Genomic DNA, 21276 nt, shown 5'->3' on the forward strand with positions numbered 1-21276 from the left:
GTCCTCCAAGAACTGCGCCGGCTGCGGCGCGCAGACAGCATGAATGAATGAATGAAATACTTGTATAGCGCACAATGCGAACTGAATCGCCTCAAAGCGTGCACTTTGATCGCTCTGTCATTTAGACACAGCTGATCGCAGATCGGGGTAAAGGGCCAATCACAGCGGCTATTTGCCACGTGATCAGCTGTGTCCAATCACGGCTGATCACAATGTAAACACATTTGCGGGTTATCGGCATTCCTTTCCTCCTGCGCTGCCACAGCGTGAGGAGAGAAGAGCCGCTAACCAGCAATCCTGATAGGTGACATCTACACCGATAATCAGGGTACAACTATCAGTGCCCTTCAGTGTCCCCTACTAGTGCCCATCAGTGTCACATATTAGTGCAGCCTCATCAGTGCCACCTCGTAGCCCATCAGTACCACTTATTAGTGCCTATCAGTGCTGCATATCAGTGCAACCTCATCAGGGCTGCCTCATCATAGCCCTTCAGTTCCCTTCAGTGCCACCTATCAGTTCCCTTCAGTGCCGCCTATTAGTGCCCTTCAGTGCCACCTATTAGTGCCTATCAGTGCCACCTCATCATAGCCCTTCAGTGCCACCTATCAGTGCACATCAGTGCTGCCCATCAGTACCACCTATTAGTGCCCATCAGTGCTACATATCAGTGCATTCTCATCAGTGCCACCTATCAGTTCCCTTCAGTGCCGCCTATTAGTGCCCTTCAGTGCCACCTATTAGTGCCTATCAGTGCCACCTCATCATAGCCCATCAGTGCCACCTATTAGTGCCCATCAGTGTCACATATTAGTGCAGCCTCATCAGTGCCACCTCGTAGCCCATCAGTACCACCTATTAGTACCCATCAGTGCTGCCTATCAGTGCCACCAATTAGTGCCTATTGGTGCCGCATATCAGTGCAACCTCATCAGGGCTGCCTCATCATATCCCTTCAGTGCTAATTAGTGCCCCCTATCAGTTCCCTTCAGTGCCGCCTATTAGTGCCCATCAGTACCACATATCAGTGCCCTTCAGTGCCGCCTATTAGTGCCCTTTGGTGCCCCTATTAGTGCCTATCAGTGCCCATCAGTACCACCTATTAGTGCCTATGAGTGCTGTATATCAGTGCAACCTCATCAGTGCTGCCTCATCATAGCCCTTCAGTGCTAATCAGTGCCACCTATCAGTTCCCTTCAGTGCCTCCTATTAGTGCCCTTCAGTGCCACCTATTAGTGCCTATGAGTGCCGCATATCAGTGCAACCTTATCAGTGCCGCCTCATCATAGCCCATCAGTACCACTTATCAGTGCCTATCAGTGCTCTTCAGTGCCACCTATTAGTGCCTATCAGTGCCACATATCAGTGCAACCTGATCATAGCCCATCAGTGAAGGAGATCAATTACTTATTTGCTAAATATTATAACAGAAACTAAGAAAAACCTTGTTTTTTTTTTGCTTTCAAAATGTCTTTTATTTGTTTAGCAAATAATGTTTATTCGTTGGGAACGGTCCTGGTAAAGCCAACAGACGTTCTTATATCTGGAAGAATTCCTTCTATTGTATCCGGGGAGCGCACACTGAGCCGCGTTCAGCCGCAGTGCAGATTGCGGTGGGTGGGAAGGGGGGGGAACCTCACACCCAGCCAGCTTACCTCTAGTGATGTCAGACTTCATTATCCCCATTCAATTAATTTAAATGTGAGCCAATCCCGGGCGATCCAGTGACTGCCCGCGCCGGGTTGTCTGCGGCTGAATTTGATTAATTTATAAATAATAGACAAAAACGATCGGCTTCGTTTGCCTTATTAGCCGTGTCATGTTGTCATCATTTAATGAGCTTTGCCTTCAGACGGGGAAGGCTGGCGGCCGATCGAAGCCTCTAATAATGCGCTAATTCTGTGTACAGAAACGAAAGGAGGATTATTATATTTTTGCAATCAGTGTCTAAATTGGATTGTTGTTCACCGAACGTCAGTTATTCTTCAGAGCTTTTGTATAAAGGATTGCTCTGTAAAAGGGTCCGAGTTACCCTTCGATGGCAAAAAAACTGACAAGTGCCCAATGTGTTCTTTTATTAGTGAATAGACGCAGTGATCTTGTACACTATATTACCAAAAGTATTGGGACACCTGCCTTTACACGAACTTTAATGACATCCCAGTCTTAGTCCGTAGGGTTCAATATTGAGTTGGCTCCGCCCTTTGCCTCTATAACAGCTTCAACCCATCTGAGAAGGCCGTCCACAAGGTTTAGGAGGGTGTCTATGGGAATGTTTGACCATTCTTTCAGAAGCGCATTTGTGAGGTAAGGCACTGATGTTGGACGAGAAGGCCTGGCTCGCAGTCTCCACTCAAATTCATCCCAAAGATATTCGATGGGGTTGAGATCAGAGGTGAAGGCCGGTCAAGTTCCTCCACCCCAAACTCGCTCATCCATGTATTTATGGACCTTGCTTTGTGCACTGGTGCGCAGTCATGTTGGAACAGGAAGGGGCCGTCCCCAAACTGTTCCCACAAAGTCGGGAGCATGAAATTGTCCAAAATGTCTTGGTATGCTGAAGTCTTAAGAGTTCCCTTCACTGGAACTAAGGGGCCAAGTCCAACCCCTAAAAAAAAAAAAAAAAAACCCACACCATAATTCCCCCTCTACCCCCCCCCCACACTATAATCCCCCCTCTACCCCCTCACACCATAATCCCCCCTCTACCCCCCTCACATCATAATCCCCCCTCTACCCCCCTCACACCATAATCCCCCCTCTACCCCCCTCACACCATAATCCCCCCTCTACCCCCTCACACCATAATCCCCCCTCTACCCCCCTCACACCATAATCCCCCCTCTACCCCCCTCACACCATAATCCCCCTCTACCCCCCTCACACCATAATCCCCCTCTACCCCCCTCACACCATAATCCCCCTCTACCCCCCTCACACCATAATCCCCCCTTCACCAAATGATTTGGACCAGTGCACAAAGCAAGGTCCATAGAGACATGGATGAGCGAGTTTGGGGTGGAGGAACTTGGCTGGCCTACACAGAGTCTTAACCTCAACCTTATAGAACATCTTCCAGAAAAGCATTTGTTGGAGGCACTGATGTTGGGGGAGAAGGCCTGGCTTGCAGTCTCCACTCGAACTCATCCCAAAGGTGTTCTATTGGGTTGGGACCGGGACTCTGTGCAGGCCGCTCAAGTTCCTCCTCCCCAAACCCTAACCCTAAACTTGTTCTTCAAGGGGAAAAACCTTAACCATAACCCCATACCCTAATAGGAAACCCTAACTGGAAACCCTAACCCTAACTTGTTCTTCAAGGGGAAAACCCTAACCATAACCCCCTAACCCTAATCCTGACCCTAACCGGAAACCATAACCCTAAGCTTGTTCTTGTAACTTGTTCTTCAAGGGGAAAACCATAACCCCCTAACCCTAATCCTAACCCTAACCGGAAACCCTAACCCTAACTTGTTCTTCTAAGGGAAAACCCTAACCATAACCCCCTAACCCTAATCCTGACCCTAACCGGAAACCATAACCCTAAGCTTCTTCTTGTAACTTGTTCTTCAATAGGAAACTGGAAACCCTAACCCTAACTTGTTCTTCAAGGGGAAAACCCTAACCATAACCCCCTAACCCTAATCCTGACCCTAACCGGAAACCTTAACCCTAAACTTGTTCTTCAAGGGGAAAAACCTTAACCATAACCCCATACCCTAATAGGAAACCTTAACCAGAAACCCTAACCCTAACTTGTTCTTTAAGGGGAAAACCCTAACCATAACCCCCTAACCCTAATCCTGACCCTAACTGGAAACCATAACCCTAAACTTGTTCTTGTAACTTGTTCTTCAAGGGGAAAACCATAACCCCCTAATCCTAACCCTAACCAGAAACCCTAACCCTAACTTGTTCTTCTAAGGGAAAACCCTAACCATAACCCCCTAACCCTAATCCTAACCCTAACCGGAAACCCTAACCCTAAACTTGTTCTTCAAGGGGAAAAACATAACCATAACGCCCTAACCTTAATGGGAAACCCTAACCCTAACCGGAAACCGTAACCCTAATGAAAAACCATTACCCTTACCATAACCCTAAGCTTGTTCTTGTAACTTGTTCTTCAAGGGGAAAACCATAACCCCCTAACCCTAATGAAAAACCCTAATCCTAACCCTAACGGAAACCCTAACCCTAAACTTGTTCTTCAAGGGGAAAACCCTAACCATATCCATAACCCCTTAACCTTAATGGGAAACTCTAATCCTAACCGGAAACCCTAACCCCAACAGGAAACCATAACCCTTACCATAACCCTAAGCTTGTTCTTGTAACTTGTTCTTCAAGGAGAAAACCATAACCCCCTAACCCTAATGAAAAGCCCTAACCCTAACCGGAAACCGTAACCCTAATGGAAAACCATAACCCTTACCATAACCCTAAGCTTGTTCTTGTAACTTGTTCTTCAAGGAGAAAAGCATAACCCCCTAACCCTAATGAAAAGCCCTAACCCTAACCGGAAACCGGAACCCTAATGGAAAACCATAGCCCTTACCATAACCCTAAGCTTGTTCTTGTAACTTGTTCTTCAAGGGGAAAACCATAACTCCCTAACCCTAATGAAAAGCCCTAACCCTAACCGGAAACCGTAACCCTAATGGAAAACCATAACCCTTACCATAACCCTAAGCTTGTTCTTGTAACTTGTTCTTCAAGGGGAAAACCATAACCCCCTAACCCTAATGAAAAACCCTAATCCTAACCCTAACCGGAAACCCTAACCCTAAACTTGTTCTTCAAGGGGAAAACCATAACCATAACCCCCTAACCTTAATGGGAAACCCTAATCCTAACCGGAAACCCTAACCCCAACGGGAAACCATAACCCTTATCTTGTTCTTCAAGGGGGAAACCCTAACCATAACCCCCTAACTTTAATGGGAAACCATAACCCTTCCATAACCCTAAACTTGTTCTTGTTCTTGTAACTTGTTCTTCAAGGGGAAAACCCTAACCCTATTCATTGTCAAAGCTACCTAGAATTTAACATGAGGGAAAAATGCAATTAAAAAAAGCCAGATATTTAATTTCATGCAACTATGTTTGATGAAGTTGGGGGGTGAAGCTCAATGATGGGGCCATCTGGTTGAAATCTAACAACATATAGGTCAAATTCCAATTATACTTTGGCCAACAGCAATGTGGTGTATTGGATTGGATCGTGGGCTCATTAGGGGTATATAAATGGTCTATGAAGCATTGCAAGCAATTACAAGTTTTCAAAATATTTTTTTAGTGGTTTTTCCTCATTTGCTATCTTTTTAAATAGGGCAGCTTTAAAAACACTTATAGGCAAACATGCGGCTAAACGCTGGTACCGCGTTTAGCTGTATTTAGCCGCTTTTAGGGGCATTTTGCGTCTGAAACGTCAGAGACTTCCGCGCCTGAACTCATTTTTTTTGCCTTCAAAGAAAAGCCTCTAAACGCCTGTGTACATGTACAGATAAGATAACATTGGATGAGTTCAGGGGCAGTTGAAAAAAGCAGTCGACTGCCTCTGAACGTCCGTTTACCAGCAGCCATGTACATGAGGCCTAACTCTTGCAGGGGGAAAAAAAATCAAATAAAATCACAGCTAGAATTTGATTGATTGCCCCGGAGGGGAACATAACAGCCATGCAAAGTCGTCAAGTACACGAGATTCCCGCGACACTCCAACATCTGGTTTCCTTTTCTTTTCCTATTGGTGCTCTTTCAGGGTAATTGGTTTTATCTCGGCTCATCACATTGGCACGCTGTGCGATAGTCTTACCCAAAACCTTCAGGCAATGGATGATGAATCGATCGTTATATGAGCAGATCGTGTTATTGTGTAACAATATTTCGAAAATATGGTTATCCGTTCTTATTTGTGGGAAAGCTGGATGAATGGTTTATTGTATTTTTTTTTAATAAAGCGGAAGTAAACCCTGATGAGTTTACTTCCTCTTTTTTTCCCTGCAAAGGTAAAGCATAATGGACTACTATGCATCGCATCGCATCGCATCGCATCGCATCGCATAGCATAGTAGCCCATTATGTGTCACTTACCTGACACAGGAGCCAGCGAAGTTGCGCTGTCCCCTGTAGTCCGCCGCATCCATCTTGCTGGTGGCGTCTCGCAGCTCCGCCGCTGTCATTCGGCGAAGCCGCGATGACGTCACTCCCGCGCATGCGCACGAGAGTCGACAAATGCGGCAGCTCCATTTTTGGAACTGCCGCATTCAGTGCGCCTGCGCGCCGCTGTCTACGGCGCATGCGCCGTAGACAGCGGTGCCCGTTTTCGGGCAAATATCTCCTAAACCATATAGGTTTAGGAGATATTGCTTGGACCTACAGGTAAGCCTTAATCTAGGCTTACCTGTAGGTCAAAGTGGTTTGTAAGGGTTTACAACCACTTTAAATATAACTGGTAATGACAGACAAAAGGATGTGTATCGGAGGCGTTTATGAGAAACGTGTCTAAATCCGTATGAAATTGGAATTGAAAATTGAAAAAAATTTAATTGAAACAATTTACTAAAGAACAAATACAAACTACTAGTATTTAACTAGTTAAAATCATTTTTTTTTTTTTGATAGAAAATTACTTAGAACAACCCAAACATTATATAGATATATATATATTTTTTTTCAGACACCCTAGAGCAGTGATGGTGAACCTCGGCACTCCAGATGTTTTAGAACTACATTTCCCATGATGCTCAACTACACTGCAGAGTGCATGAGCATCATGGGAAATGTAGTTCCAAAACATCTGGGGTGTCAAGGTTCACCATCACCGCCCTAGAGAATTAAATGGCGGTCATTACAATAATTTTATGTCACACCGTATTTGCACAGCGGTCTTACAAGCACACTTTTTTGAATAAAAACATAAGAAAACAGTTAGCCCATTTTTTATTTTTATATTGTGAAAGCTGATGTTACACCGAGTAAATTGATACCCAACATGTCACATTTCAAAATTGCGCCCCGCTCGTGGAATGGCGACAAACTTTGACTCTTAACAAAATCTCCATAGGCGACATTTAAAAACGTCTACGGGTTACCAGTTTTGAGTTACGGAGGAGGTCTAGTGCTAGAATTATTGCTCTCGCTCTAACGATCGCGGCGATAACACACATACGTGGTTTGAACTCGTTTACACATGCGGGAGCTTCCTACGTATGCGTTCGCTTCTGCACGCGAGTTTGGCGGGAGGGAGCACTTTTATTTTACTTTTTATTTGGAAAAAAAAATTTGGGATGACTTTTATTTCTATTACAAGGAATGTAAATGTAAAGAAACGTCCCTACACTCCGTTTGTGTGCTTTTGTCATATACCACTTCCTCCCAGTCTGAATATAGATATCAGATATTCCAACCGCTCACAAGAACAAAACAAGGTGATACTTGTTTAGTTGCTGAACATGGACTGTTTTATTAGAACTAAAATACAAGTGTTGTATACAGTAGGAGAGGAGGTTCCCCCCTCCTGCTCATATTACTCCAACAATACAACTGTAACCAAGAAACCTAATTAACATGAGCTAATTAACTAATCCCTTAAAGCAGCCGATGTGACTCCCTAACTACATTAAACATTATCATACATATCAACACAGAACGCCTTCATACAATTGCAGGGTTAATTAGCACAAACAACAATGGGTGAAAGACTCTTAAAAGCTGTGGCAAGCCAGACTAGACTCATTTACATTATAGAAGACAACAGACAGGTGGCTGGAGTTGATGAGAATAGTATCCAACAGCATGTGTCCCAACAGTATGAATTGGTCACTATTTCTAATATGGCATATACAGGGTTCCCAGAGTCTGTGTGTCTTGTGGGGGGGGGGGGGGTTGGGGCATGGACCTGAATCCAAAGTAACACCACCTCAAGGGTCCCCCAGGCATACAGCTCACAAAGAGCACCGTTCCCCCAAATGCCAGGGCCCATAATCGGTATGCTAGAGGCCAGCATTGAGTCCCCTCCAAAAGCCTCTGTCCTGGCTAGGTCTGTCACAGTAAACATCCCTTAAAATAGAAAAAAAAAGCATGACAGGACCTCTTTAATGTTAGATCTGGGGGGGGTCAAAAAGACCTCACATCTCATATTTACACTAAAATGCAATAAGAAAATATTATAAAAAAAAAAAGAAAAGACAATGTCCCTTGAAGGCCATTGGGTGGAAGTGACGTTTGACGTTTCTTCCATCATCCAACATCGTTGAGTTGAGTGGGGGGGGCTCATCATTCCCTCTCTTATCTCTGAGGGGAAAGGATTTGATTATCTCCGCCACTACCGCCGGCGCCGATAAAAGTGATCTCGCGGCGGATTCGCCGCGGAGATCACATTAATCTTATGACCCATACACGCGCTCGGATTTTCTGACGGAAAACGTGCGATCGGATCGTGTTGTCGGAAAATCCAACCGTGTGTGGGCTTCATCTGACTTTTTCCGTCGGATTTTCCGACGCACAAAGTTTGAGAGCAGGATCTAAAAAATTTTTCTGACAACAAAATTCGATCGCATAAATTCCGATCGTGTGTAGACAATTCCAACGGAAAAAGCGCCACGCATTGCTCAGAATAAACTAAGAGACAAAGGCTATTGGCTACTGGCCCGTTTATAGTCTCGACGTACGTGTTTGACGTCACCTCGTTGAGAACGATTAAAGTTTTCTGACAACAAGTTTCGGCCAAAATCTGTCAGAAAAAATACGTCGGATATTGTGGTCGGAATGTCCGACTTTGTGTATGGGACATTAAAGTGGACCTCCCGCCATTTCAGAAAAAAACGGGGTTATGGCAGCTATCTGCTACCATAACAATGGTATACAATGTCAGAGTACCGACGTGTAACGCCGGCGGAGCGGTCTAGAAGTGGTTGAAGAGGCTCAAGGTTTTTTTTTACCTTCATGTATTCTTTGCATGAAGGTAAAAAAAGCCTTCTGTGTGCAGTATCCCATAGTAACATCTGACATAACGATCGAAGAACGCGGAAGCCGCTGACTTTGTGAAAATTGATATTTGTGTCCTTCTCAGAAATTTTGGCCTAAACTCATGAGCTGCAAATGAAAGAGTTATTAAACATTGGCGGATGATACTTTGTTCTCCACGGATCTCTCCTCTGTGTTTTTTTTTTTTTAGCTTTCACTTTTTTTCTAAACTGATCAGATCTGATATGTGATTAGTGGTTGCGGCTCGCGATACAATTTGTACTGGAAGCACCTTGTAATTAAACCGGCCTCAAGAAGAGGAGTTGAATAAAATCAAAGGAGTGTAATTATTCCCTTATTACTGACCTCGCTTCATTAAAAAGGGATCGTTATAAATTGCATATTTCATTTTTTTTTTTCCTACTTGATGATCTTTTGAATTGTTTTTCTCTGTCGGAAAGTTTAGTGTAACTTTTGCACTCACATTGTTCACAGGGATGAGATTGGTGTTCGAGTCGAAGGTGTGTTCGACTCGAACATCGGCTGTTTGCACGTTCGGCGAATACCGAACGTTATGGGCCGTTCGCGTCAAATTCGTGTGGCACTCACGGCCCACAATGCACTGCGCCATTGCAGTGCATTGCTGGCTCATGATTGGCCAAGCATGCACTGTGACCCCGCATGCTTGGCCAATCACAGCGCCGGCAGCGAAGAGAGCCATAATTGATCCTGCCTGTGGCCAATACACACCCCACACTATATAAGGCCACCAGCACAGCGGCCTTGTGTAGTGTGTTCCGGTGTGCAGGGAAAGAGCAAGATAGGCAGGGACAGTGTGTTCTTTTCTCAGGCATCTGCAGGAGTTAAAGTGGGTGCTGTGTGCCTCCAGCACAGTATATACCTGTATCTACCCTTTATTGCTGGTGTTCTCTAATACAGGCATCTGCAGGAGTTAGTGGGTGTTGTGTGCCTCCAGCGCAGCACAGTATACACCTGTATCTACCCTTTATTGCTGGTGTTCTCTCATACAGGCGTCTGCAGGAGATAGTGGGTGTTGTGTGCCTCCAGAACAGTATACACCTGTATCTACCCTTTTTTGCTGTGTTCTGTAATACAGGCATCTGCAGGAGTTAAAGTGTGTGTTGTGTGCCTCCAGCACAGTATACATCTGTGTCTACCCTTTATTGCTGGTGTTCTCTAATACAGGTGTCTGCAGCCTTTACAGTGGGTGTTGTGTGCCTCCAGCACAACACAGTATACACCTGTATCTACCCTTTATTGCTGGTGTTCTCTAATACAGGCATCTGCAGGAGTTAAAGTGTGTGTTGTGTGCCTCCAGCACAGTATACATCTGTGTCTACCCTTTATTGCTGGTGTTCTCTAATACAGGTGTCTGCAGCCTTTACAGTGGGTGTTGTGTGCCTCCAGCACAACACAGTATACACCTGTATCTACCCTTTATTGCTGGTGTTCTCTAATACAGGCATCTGCAGGAGTTAAAGTGGGTGTTGTGTGTCTCCAGCACAGTATACAGCTGTATCTACCCTTTATTGCTGGTGTTCTGTAATACAGGCATCTGCAGGAGTTAGTGGGTGTTGTGTGCCTCCAGCACAGCACAGTATACACCTGTATCTACCCTTTATTGCTGGTGTTCTCTCATAGAGGCATCTGCAGGAGTTAAAGTGTGTGTTGTGTGCCTCCAGCACAGTATACATCTGTGTCTACCCTTTATTGCTGGTGTTCTCTAATACAGGTGTCTGCAGCCTTTACAGTGGGTGTTGTGTGCCTCCAGCACTTTTTTTCCGTTAGATGTCATTTTGTGCAGGGACTGTTCTAAACACGGGAAACACGTGGCACTTCACAGGCATACTACAGACACCCCCCAGGCACCATATTTAAAGGAATATTTCACTTTTTTTTTCAGTGCTCTCGAAAAAACGGCCGTTTTAAAAAAAAAAAATTGGCATTGACCCATGTCCCCTGGGGCAGGAGTCAGGTCCCCAAACCCTTTTTAGGACAATATTTTGCATATTAGCCATTAAAATTAGCACTTTTTATTCTGAACGTTCGAGTCCCATAGACTTTAACGGGGGTTCTAAATTCGTGCAAATTTTTATCTTTTTTAGTATTTTATCATAAAATAATTGTAGATTGTAAACTTTTTGATGGAATAAAAAGAAAGATCTTCATTTTGGTTGTTCTTCTAAGAATTCTTCTAACATTAACTAACTGTTACATGTAATAAAATAGTTTTTATCCTGATTTCCTTAATTTTTCCTTCTGGGTTTGTTTAGACAGATTTGGCGAGCTGCTCCCTGCTGAAACATCAAACTGAATAAACTAGTCAGCTGAATGCTATCTCTGTTGCCAAAAATGTCACTGCCAATGACCAGCAATTTGAGGGGTGGGGGGATGGGTTAACTCTCACTGCCATTAAACAGCTATATGATATGGGGGATAGGGGTTAAATTGCACTGCCACTGACCACCAATACAGTTGGGTGTGGGGGGGGGGGGAGTTTAAACTTAACTGCCAGTGGCCATCCCATTAGGAAAGGGGGGGGGGAGGGGTTAATAGTACTGACACCAGTACTGGGGATTTATATTGCACTCATTGACACAGATGCTGGAGGTTATTATTGCATTCAATGACACCAATGTTGGAGGTCATTATTGCATACACTAACACCAACACTGGGAGTTATTATTGCATCCACTGACACCAATGCTGGGAGTTATTATTGCATTCACTGACACCAATGCTGGGAGTTATAATTGCATCCACTGACACCAGTGCTGAGGGTTATTATTGCATCCACTGACAACAATGTTGGGGGTTATTATTGCATCCACTGGCACCAATGTTGGGGGTTATTATTGCATCCACTGACACAGAGGATGGGGATTATTACTGCATCCACTGACACCAAGGATGGGGGTTATTATTGCATCCACTTACACCAATGTTGAGAGTTATTATTGCGTCCACTGACACCGACATTGGGGGTTATTATTGCATCCATTGACACCAATGCTGGGGGTTATTATTGCATCCACTGGCACCAATGTTGGGGGTTATTGTTGCATCCACTGACACAGAGGATGGGGGTTATTACTACATCCACTGACACCGAGGATGGGGGTTATTATTGCATCCACTGACACCAATGCTGGGGGTTATTGTTGCATCTACTGACACCAATGTTGGGGGTTATTATTGTATCGACTGGCACCAATGTTGGTGGGTTATTATTGCAGCCCCTGACACCAGTGCTGGGGTTTATTATTGCATCCAGGGACACCAATGATGGGGTATTATTATTGCAACAATGTTTTTGTTTTTTTATTGCGGTGATGGTGGGGGTTTATTGCATTCATTGACAGCAATGTTTGGGGTTATGTTTGTGTTCACTGACACCAGTGCTGGAGGTTATTGTTCTCCAACTTATGTGCCGCCCTGTGAAGGTGTTGGGGGCCACACCTGAAGCCCTCAATCATTTTCAAGTTGACCACCTCTGTTGTAGATGGATACTGCTTTGAGTTGCATGTAGCTTGTGTTTGACATGCTTCTGATTTTGATTTGACCTCCTTCCCGTCTGCTTTTGCATGCCCACTGATCTTTGCAGTGGTGACCATATCCATGTACACAAACCTTGCCGTAATGCAGGTGATGTAACTTTTTAGCTGAATTGTTAAAAATGCAGCTGCTCACACAAAAACACAACAAATACAACAGAGTACACTACCCTTACTAAACTACACACAAGGATATTATACTAGGAACCATAGAGCCCCTTCCCCCCACTACACACATGGAAATACAGCAGCAATTAATGGTCATCCTTAAGGATTTGTTACTAACCCAGTCTAATTAATGGACAACATCAGACAGGGAGTCTATCAAGCTATTGCCTTGGTTATCCACGGTCAGGGCCGTTTTTAAGGCAGGGCAAAAGGGGCAGCTGCCCTGGGCCCTGCCATTGTTGTGGGGCCCAAAGCAGCTGCCTCATACTTGCCAACTATCCCAATTTAAATGTCCTTGTCTCTTGCTGTGTCCTGATATCTCAGTGTGAAGTGCTGCTACTAATGCTGCCCAACTCTGTCCTATTGTTGTGTACAGATGACTCACCTGCAGACCCTGTGTTTACATGTAAATAACCAGCATTCATATGTAAATAGCAGCAGCATTCATATGTAAATAGCTGCATAGATATGTCAATAAAGGCAGCATCCATATGTATAGTATGACCCCTGGAGTGAGGAGATGATTTGCTGTAACCTCTAGCAATGAATCAGTGAGCAGTATTACTGTACAGTAATCTCAACAAGCAGAAATCATGTTCTGTAACCTCTAGCAACTAATCAGTGAGCTGTAATGTGTGCTGTAACCTCTAGCAACCAGTCAGTGAGCGGTAATGATACTCGGTAACCTCTGGCAACCAATCGCAATAGCTGCCCGATCTGATTCAGTAAACTGATTTTAGGTCTAGCTGCTATTTATTGTATGTCACAGAGCAGGTGGTGAGCGAAACTGTATGGGGGGGGGGGGCGAGAAAATGTTTGCCCAGGGTCCAATCAATATTAAAGACGGCCCTGTCCACGATAGAATCAGAGTTTAACCAAAAATTCTACACCTTCTTTTTGGGGCAGCCCCAGGACAATTAAGTTGCTCTGTAGAGAGGAATAACTGAATTGACCAAGTGCTTCCAGAAAGATAGAGTAGGAGCCCTATCAGATTTTCATTAGATCACTATAGCCTATTCTGGCATAAAACAGTAAAAACCATGCATCAGTGAAAACATTTTGAACTTTACCTGCTCAGGCTTATCTGACCCTCTTATTTGTATTTTGTATTGTAGGTGATCAGAACCTTTGGACTAACATGAGAAGACGGCAACGTCACAGGGGCCTTGTCTACCAGTCTTCACCAGTCCAGTTAGAGAAACTTTGTTCCAAACCATTTCAACCTCCAAAGAATAAGACAACGGACTGGAAATTGGAGGATCCTCCAAAAGTCTTCAACGGCCTTTTCTCCAGGAGAGATTCATCTCAAGGAACAGACGTTGATAAAGTGTTTCTAAGTGTAATAAGAAAAAGTACAATACAGGGGTTTACAAGATATGATATAAACCTTGATAAAAGCACATTTTGCCAAATATATGCTCCGCTACAACCAAACCGTTATCAGGAAGCTACTCAACCCAAAAACACCTTCACAGGTAGGATGACATTTCGTACGATAAATGTGAAATGCTAAGACGTGATTTCGTAAAAGAATTGGTGTTCAATGAAATCTCTTCACATCTGCAGATCATCGGAATAACTTGGAAGTGCCCAGAGTAAAGGAAAACATTTCAAAATGATTTTGGAGTTACCATCTCTGATCAATCACGAGGACGATCACGAGGACGAGGAATGTAAACATCACGCTGGCCGCGTTCTAAATTCTGCGTGTTAATCAGTGCCTGAATGTGTATTTTGGCCTGAAAAGCCATTTCCAGAACCTTAAACATAGGAATCCGTTTCTTGACTTGGAACTTCGGAGTCATAATTTCTTTAAAGAGACTTGACTCAACTTGATCATGGTCCTATTTAATCAGAACAACACAGTAGAATCGATCCCTCTCTGTCTAAACTGCACTCACCAGACGCCCACCAACAGCATCTCCAAAACCATTATCATTGGAGTTATCTTCGGGGTCTTCATCACCTTCGGTGTTCTTGGAAACATCCTGGTCATACTTTCAGTCGCCTGCCACCGGCACCTACAAACCGTGACCCATTATTTCATCGTCAACCTTGCCGTAGCAGACCTACTCTTGATGTCCATGGTTCTTCCATTCTCCGCCACTTTTGAGATCCAAGGCTACTGGCTGTTCGGACGTATTTTCTGCAACATCTGGGCAGCCGTCGATGTCCTTTGTTGTACGGCTTCCATAATGAGCTTATGTGTCATATCTATTGACCGCTATATAGGGGTTAGCTATCCGCTGAGGTACCCCAGCATTATGACCGAAAGACGAGGTCTTCTTGCTCTACTCTGCGTGTGGGTCTTGTCCCTCGTGATCTCCATTGGACCTTTATTCGGTTGGAAGGAGCCGGCGCCGGATGACGAGACCATCTGTGAAATCACAGAAGAGCCGGCCTATGCGCTCTTCTCTGCCTTTGGTTCCTTTTATCTTCCCCTGACAATTATTCTTGTCATGTACTTTAGGGTTTACATCGTGGCCAAAAGGGAGGGCAAAGTTTTAAACTCTGGAATGAAATGTGAGAAATCGGACTCTGAGGAGGTGACGTTGAGGATTCACCGGAAGAGCACCCCCAATAGCATCAACTCCAACTCCAGTACGAAGAACAAAACCCACTTCTCTGTACGACTCCTTAAATTTTCCAGGGAAAAGAAAGCTGCAAAGACACTGGGGATAGTCGTGGGATGTTTTGTCCTATGCTGGCTCCCTTTTTTTCTTGCTATGCCTATAGGTAAGGGATTTTACTTACTATGTAACATTCTGTTGCAGAAATGAAAGTTTCTGGGAATCGTTCTATAAATTTTAAGTTTTTTTTTTTTGCCTTTTTTGCACACATGTTTAAAAAAATTATAATTTTAGGCCTGACTATTAAAGGGGTTGTAAATGTTCGTTTTTTTATTTTCTAAATAGGTTCCTTTAAGCTAGTGCATTGTCGGTTCACTTACCTTTTTCCTTCGATTTCCCTTCTAAATGTTTTTTTTTTTTCTTTGTTTTCTTTGTCTGAATTTCTCACTTCCTGTTCCTCCTCAGTAAGCTGTTCTGGCTGACTAAACACCGCTCGGATGATGGTGTGAAGTTTACTGAGGAGAAACAGGAAGTGAGAAATTCAGACAAAGAAAAAAAAACATTTAGAAGGGAAATCGAAGGAAAAGATAAGTGAACCAACAATGCACTAGCTTGAAGGGACCTATTTAGAAAATAAAAAAACAAAGCTTTACAACCCCTTTAACCACTTCAGCTCTGGAACCATAGCCTACAGCTAGATAGATATCCATAGATGGATAGATTTTCAAATAAAAATTCTTATGCCGCGTACACACGACCGGACTTTCCGGCAGACTAGGTCCGACGGTCTTCCCAATGGACTTCCAACTGACTTTCCGAATGAACGGACTTGGCCACACACAATCACACCAAAGTCCGACGGATTCGACCGTGATGACGTACGACCGGACTAGAATAAGGAAGTTCATAGCCAGTAGCCAATAGCTGCCCTAGCGTCGGTTTTCATCCGTCGGACCAGCACACAGACAAACTAATTTTTCGACCGGACTCGAGTCCATCGGAAAGATTTGAAACATGTTCTAAATCTAAAGTCCGTCTGATTTTTCGACAGCAAAGGTCCGATGAAGCCCACACCCGATCGAAATTTGTCCGACGGATTAGTTCCGTCGGACCTTTGTTGTCAAAGTCCGGCCGTGGGTACGCGGCATTAGGAATCGGTTTAGGAAATATCATATGAAAATTCTCAGAACATTTGTTTGTTGTCCTATTAGATTTCTTTTTTTTGCTTTTAACCACTCGAGCTCTGGAAGATTTCACCCCCTTCATGACCAGACCATTTTTGCTATTCGTAACCGCGCTACTTTAACTGATGATTGCACGGTCATGTAACACTGTACCCAAATGAAATTTATATCATTTTTTTTTTTTTTTTCACACAAATAGAGCTTTCTTTTGATGGTATTTGATCATCGCTGGGTTTCTTACTTTTTGCGATATAAATGAAAACCCCCCTAAAATTGAAAAAAATAACAATATTTTTTACTTTCTGCTATGAAACACATCCAGTAAAATTAAAAATTAAAAAAAAAAAAATTTCTTCAATCCTTTTTTCGCAAAAATGTATTCTGCTACATGTTTTTGATTTTAAAAGTCCCAATAAGCGTATATTGATTGGTTTGCGTGAAACATATAGCACCTACAAACTATGGTGTGTATCTCTCTCTCTCTCTCTCTCTCTATATATATATATATATATATATATATATATATATATATATATATATATATATATATATATATATATATATATCTCTCTCTCTCTATATATATATATATATATATATATATATATATATATATATATATATATATATATATATATATATAGATATGGATATGGATATATATATATATATATATATATATATATATATATATATATATATATATATATATATATATATATATATATATATATATATATATATACCAGAATTTTTATTACGTGATTAGTGGTCCGTGACTTATAATGGGACTCCTGATGATCTGGCAATAACCAATATGGGGGGGGGGGGGGGATTCATTAACTGCCACTGACATCACCAGTGACACTAATACAGTGATCAATGGTAATACTATACACTGTTACTGTACTAATGACACTGGTTGGGAAAGGGGTAATCAAGGGGTTAAAGGGGTTGTAAAGGTAAATGTTTTTTCACCTTAATGCATTCTATGCATTAAGGTGAAAAAACATCTGACAGTGCCGCCCCCCCCCCCCAGCCCCCCTGTTTTACTTACCTGACCCCTCGAAAGTCCCGCGCTCGCCCCCGACGTCCTCTTCGCCGCTCAGCCTTGCCGTTGACTGGCTGGAGTGGATGGATTGAAAGCAGCGCAGCCATTGGTTTGCGCTGCTGTCAATCACATCTAATGATGCGGCGTGCCCGGGCGGAGGGGCAGAGTGATACAGCGAGCGGCTATAGCCGCCGGCTGTATGACGGGAGCGCGCTCGCAAGTGCTTCTCATCATGTGAGGGAGCTCGCATGAACGTGAGAAGTACTTGCGGGGGGGAAGCAGAGACAGCCGCTGAGGGACCCCAGAAGAGCAGGTTCGGGGGCCACTCTGTGCAAAACGAGCTGCACAGTGGAGGTAGGTATAACATGTTTGTTATTTTTAAAAAATAAAAAAATTATTTTTACAATCCCTTTAACCACTTGCCTATTGGGCACTTAAACCCCCCTCCTGCCCAGACCAATTTTCAGCTTTCGGTGCTCTCACACTTTGAATGACAATTACTCAGTCATGCAACACTGTACCCAAATTAATTTTTTGTCCTTTTTTTCCCACAAATAGAGCTTTCTTTTGGTGGTATTTGATCACCTCTGGGGTTTTTTATTTTTTGCGCTATAAATGAAAAAAGACCGAAAATTTTGAAGAAAATCGCATTTTTCTTTGTTTCTGTGATAAAATTATGCAAATTATTAATTTTTCTTTGTAAATTTTGGCCACAATTTATACTGCTACATATCTTTGGTAAAAATAACCCAAATTAGTGGATATTATTTGGTCTTTGAGAAAGTTAGAGAGTCTACAAGGTGTGGTGCGAATCATAAAAAATTGATCACATCTGATGTACTGGTGGCCGATCTCATTTCTTGCGACCCGAACAAGTCAGGAAAGTACAAATACCCCCTAAATGACCCCTTTTTGGAAAGTAGACATTCCAAGGTATTTAGTAAGAGGCATGGTGAGCTTTTTGGTGTTGTCGTTTTTTCCCACAATTCTTTGCAAAATGAAGATTTTTTTTGTTTTTTATTTTTTTCCCACAAAATTGTCATTGTAATAGGTTATTTCTCTCACATGGCATGTGTATACCACAAATAATGCCCCAAAATACATTCTGCTTCTCCTCATGAGTATTACAATACTACATGTGTGGGACTTTTTCACAGTCTGGCCACTTAGAGACGCCCAACATGCAGGGAGCGCCATCATGTGTTCTAGGAGCATAAATTACACATCTAACTTGTTGACTACCCATTACACTTTTGAAGGCCCTGGAGCACCAGGACAATGACACGTGGCACTGACGTGGCACTGATGGCAGGTGAGGCAATTCAGTTCACATTGTGCGGTATACAAGTATTTCATTCATTCATTCACTGATGTGAACACTGACGACAGATGCCACTAATACGTGGCACTGATGACACTTGACACCGATGACAGATGGAACTAATATGTGGCACTGATGACATGTGGCACTGATGACAGATGGCACTAATACGTGCCACTGATGACAGCTGACACTGATGACAGATGGCACAAATACGTGCCACTGATGACACGTGGCACTGGGGACACGTGGCACTAGGGACAGGTGGCACTGGGGACAGGTGGCACGGATAGGTGGCACTGGGGACAGGTGACACTGGGGACAGGGTGCATTGATAGGTGGCACTGGGGACAGATGGCATTGACAGGTGACACTGGGGACAGATGGCACTGATAGGTAGCACTGGGGACGGGTTGCACTGGTGACAGGTGGCACTGATATGTGGCACAGGGGACAGATGGCACTGATAGATGGCACTGGGGACAGGTGGGCGTGTGTGTGTTTCACTGTGTGTGTGTGTGTTCTCACTGGCGCTGCAGCTGCAGCATGGAAGCTCTCCCTCCTTACACGCTGTCTGTGTGAGGAGGGGAGCCGGCGATGAGAGATGATCTAATATGTTTACATATGAGATCACCTCTCATTGGACAGGCCGATTAAGTGCTAAATGGCCGCTGTGATTGGCAATTTAGCACGATCTGTGATTGGCTGTGTCCAAGGGACACGGCCAACACAGAACTTCCCCGATGCGTGCCCACGGTGGCGCGCAGAGGAGAAGTAAATAGGAGGACGTCCAGGGACGGCCTCCCGGTAGATAGCATCCGCTCTGTAGCCGTCTTTTGGCTATAGAGCGGGCGCCAAGTGGTTAAATGTGTGTCTAACTATGTGTAATGTGTCCTGCTTCTACCACGAGAGCTCTCAGTTTCTTATCCCTGCTTTTCAGGGATGATAAACTGAAAGATCATTCCCTTTATACAGAGCTCTCTGGGCTGTGATTGGACACAGCCGATCAGCGTGTCCCAGTCGTGAGTAATTGGCGAGGACTTGCTGACAGGCTCCCGCTGTGTACAATCACAGTGGGTGATGGCTGGGAGGTGCACATGCAGCTCCCAGCCAGTGGCGTATGGGTATTCCGTTTTGCCTACGGTGGCAGCTCGCCCACAGTGCATTGCAGGCGGGCAATCGCCAGATGGTTAAAACCCCCAAACATTATATATTTTCTACAAGAAAACACCCTAGAGCAGGGTCCATAGAAGCAAACAGGTGTAGGGGTGCTGTTTCCTTCCTTCAATCCTCAGCTCCACCCAGAGCTCAGACTGAAAGGCTGCTGATGCCTCTGTGTACTGTGAACCAGTGGAGGGACAGTCGGCACTCGGGTAAATGTTAACTGGCAATGTCCTTTTATTGAGATGACATGAAACAGCTGTAAAACAGCCAATGCGTTTCAGCCATCAGGCAACTTTTGTTTCAGTGTGCTTTGAACTCAATGGGCAGGTTTGACAGGTGGTTTTGAAAATGCTGCCCATGCCATGTGTACAGCCCCACCAGACTGTATTGTTTACATTTGAATGAGCGCCTGGGGGCAGTAAAACTGTGTCTAACCCCCAGCCGCCCCTGTAAAAGAGCTCTTATTGACCCGCCATGCTGCCTTGGGGCTGCTCCACCTGATAGGAGAAGTTTGATCAGAGGTTCAATGGTTCTCCCATGTGAAAGAGCCCTTACTGACCCGCCATGCTGCCTTGGGGCTGCTCTACCTGATAGGAGAAGGTTGATCAGAGGTGCAATGGTTCACCCATGTGAAAGAGTCCTTACTGACCCTCCATGCTACTTTGGGGCTCCTCTACCTGATAGGAGAAGCTTGATCAGAGGTTCAATGGTTCTCACATGTGAAAGAGCCCTTACTGACCCACCATGCTGCCTTGGGACTGCTCCACCCGATAGGAGAAGCTTGATCAGAGGTTCAATGGTTCTCCCATGTGAAAGAGCCCTTACTGACCCGCCATGCTGCCTTGGGGCTGCTCTACCTGATAGGAGAAGGTTGATCAGAGGTGCAATGGTTCACCCATGTGAAAGAGTCCTTACTGACCCTCCATGCTACTTTGGGGCTCCTCTACCTGATAGGAGAAGCTTGATCAGAGGTTCAATGGTTCTCACATGTGAAAGAGCCCTTACTGACCCACCATGCTGCCTTGGGGCTGCTCCACCCGATAGGAGAAGCTTGATCAGAGGTTCAATGGTTCTCCCATGTGAAAGAGCCTTTACTGACCCACCATGCTGCCTTGGGACTGCTCCACCCGATAGGAGAAGCTTGATCAGAGGTGCAATGGTTCACCCATGTGAAAGAGTCCTTACTGACCCGCCATGCTGCCTTAGGGCTGCTCTACCCGATAGCAGAAGCTTGATCAGAGGTTCAATGGTTCTCCCATGTGAAAGAGCCTTTACTGAC

General features: G+C 44.3%; 1 protein-coding gene across 1 annotated transcript in view; it reads left to right on the forward strand.

Annotated features, from left to right (window-relative positions):
* Nucleotides 1–21276, forward strand: part of ADRA1A (adrenoceptor alpha 1A) — a 204986-nt gene that overhangs the window by 103313 nt on the left and 80397 nt on the right. Inside the window, exons 2-3 of the mRNA XM_077472761.1 lie at nt 13823–14182; nt 14274–15443. Coding sequence (XP_077328887.1) covers nt 14546–15443 — 898 coding nt within the window. The 5' untranslated portion in view covers nt 13823–14182; nt 14274–14545. The remainder of the gene's footprint in view (nt 1–13822; nt 14183–14273; nt 15444–21276) is intronic.

Source organism: Lithobates pipiens, unplaced genomic scaffold (assembly GCF_037356315.1).
Source record: "Lithobates pipiens isolate NorthernLeopardFrog02 unplaced genomic scaffold, aLitPip1_a1.2 Scaffold_8, whole genome shotgun sequence".
Lineage (NCBI taxonomy): Eukaryota > Metazoa > Chordata > Amphibia > Anura > Ranidae > Lithobates > Lithobates pipiens.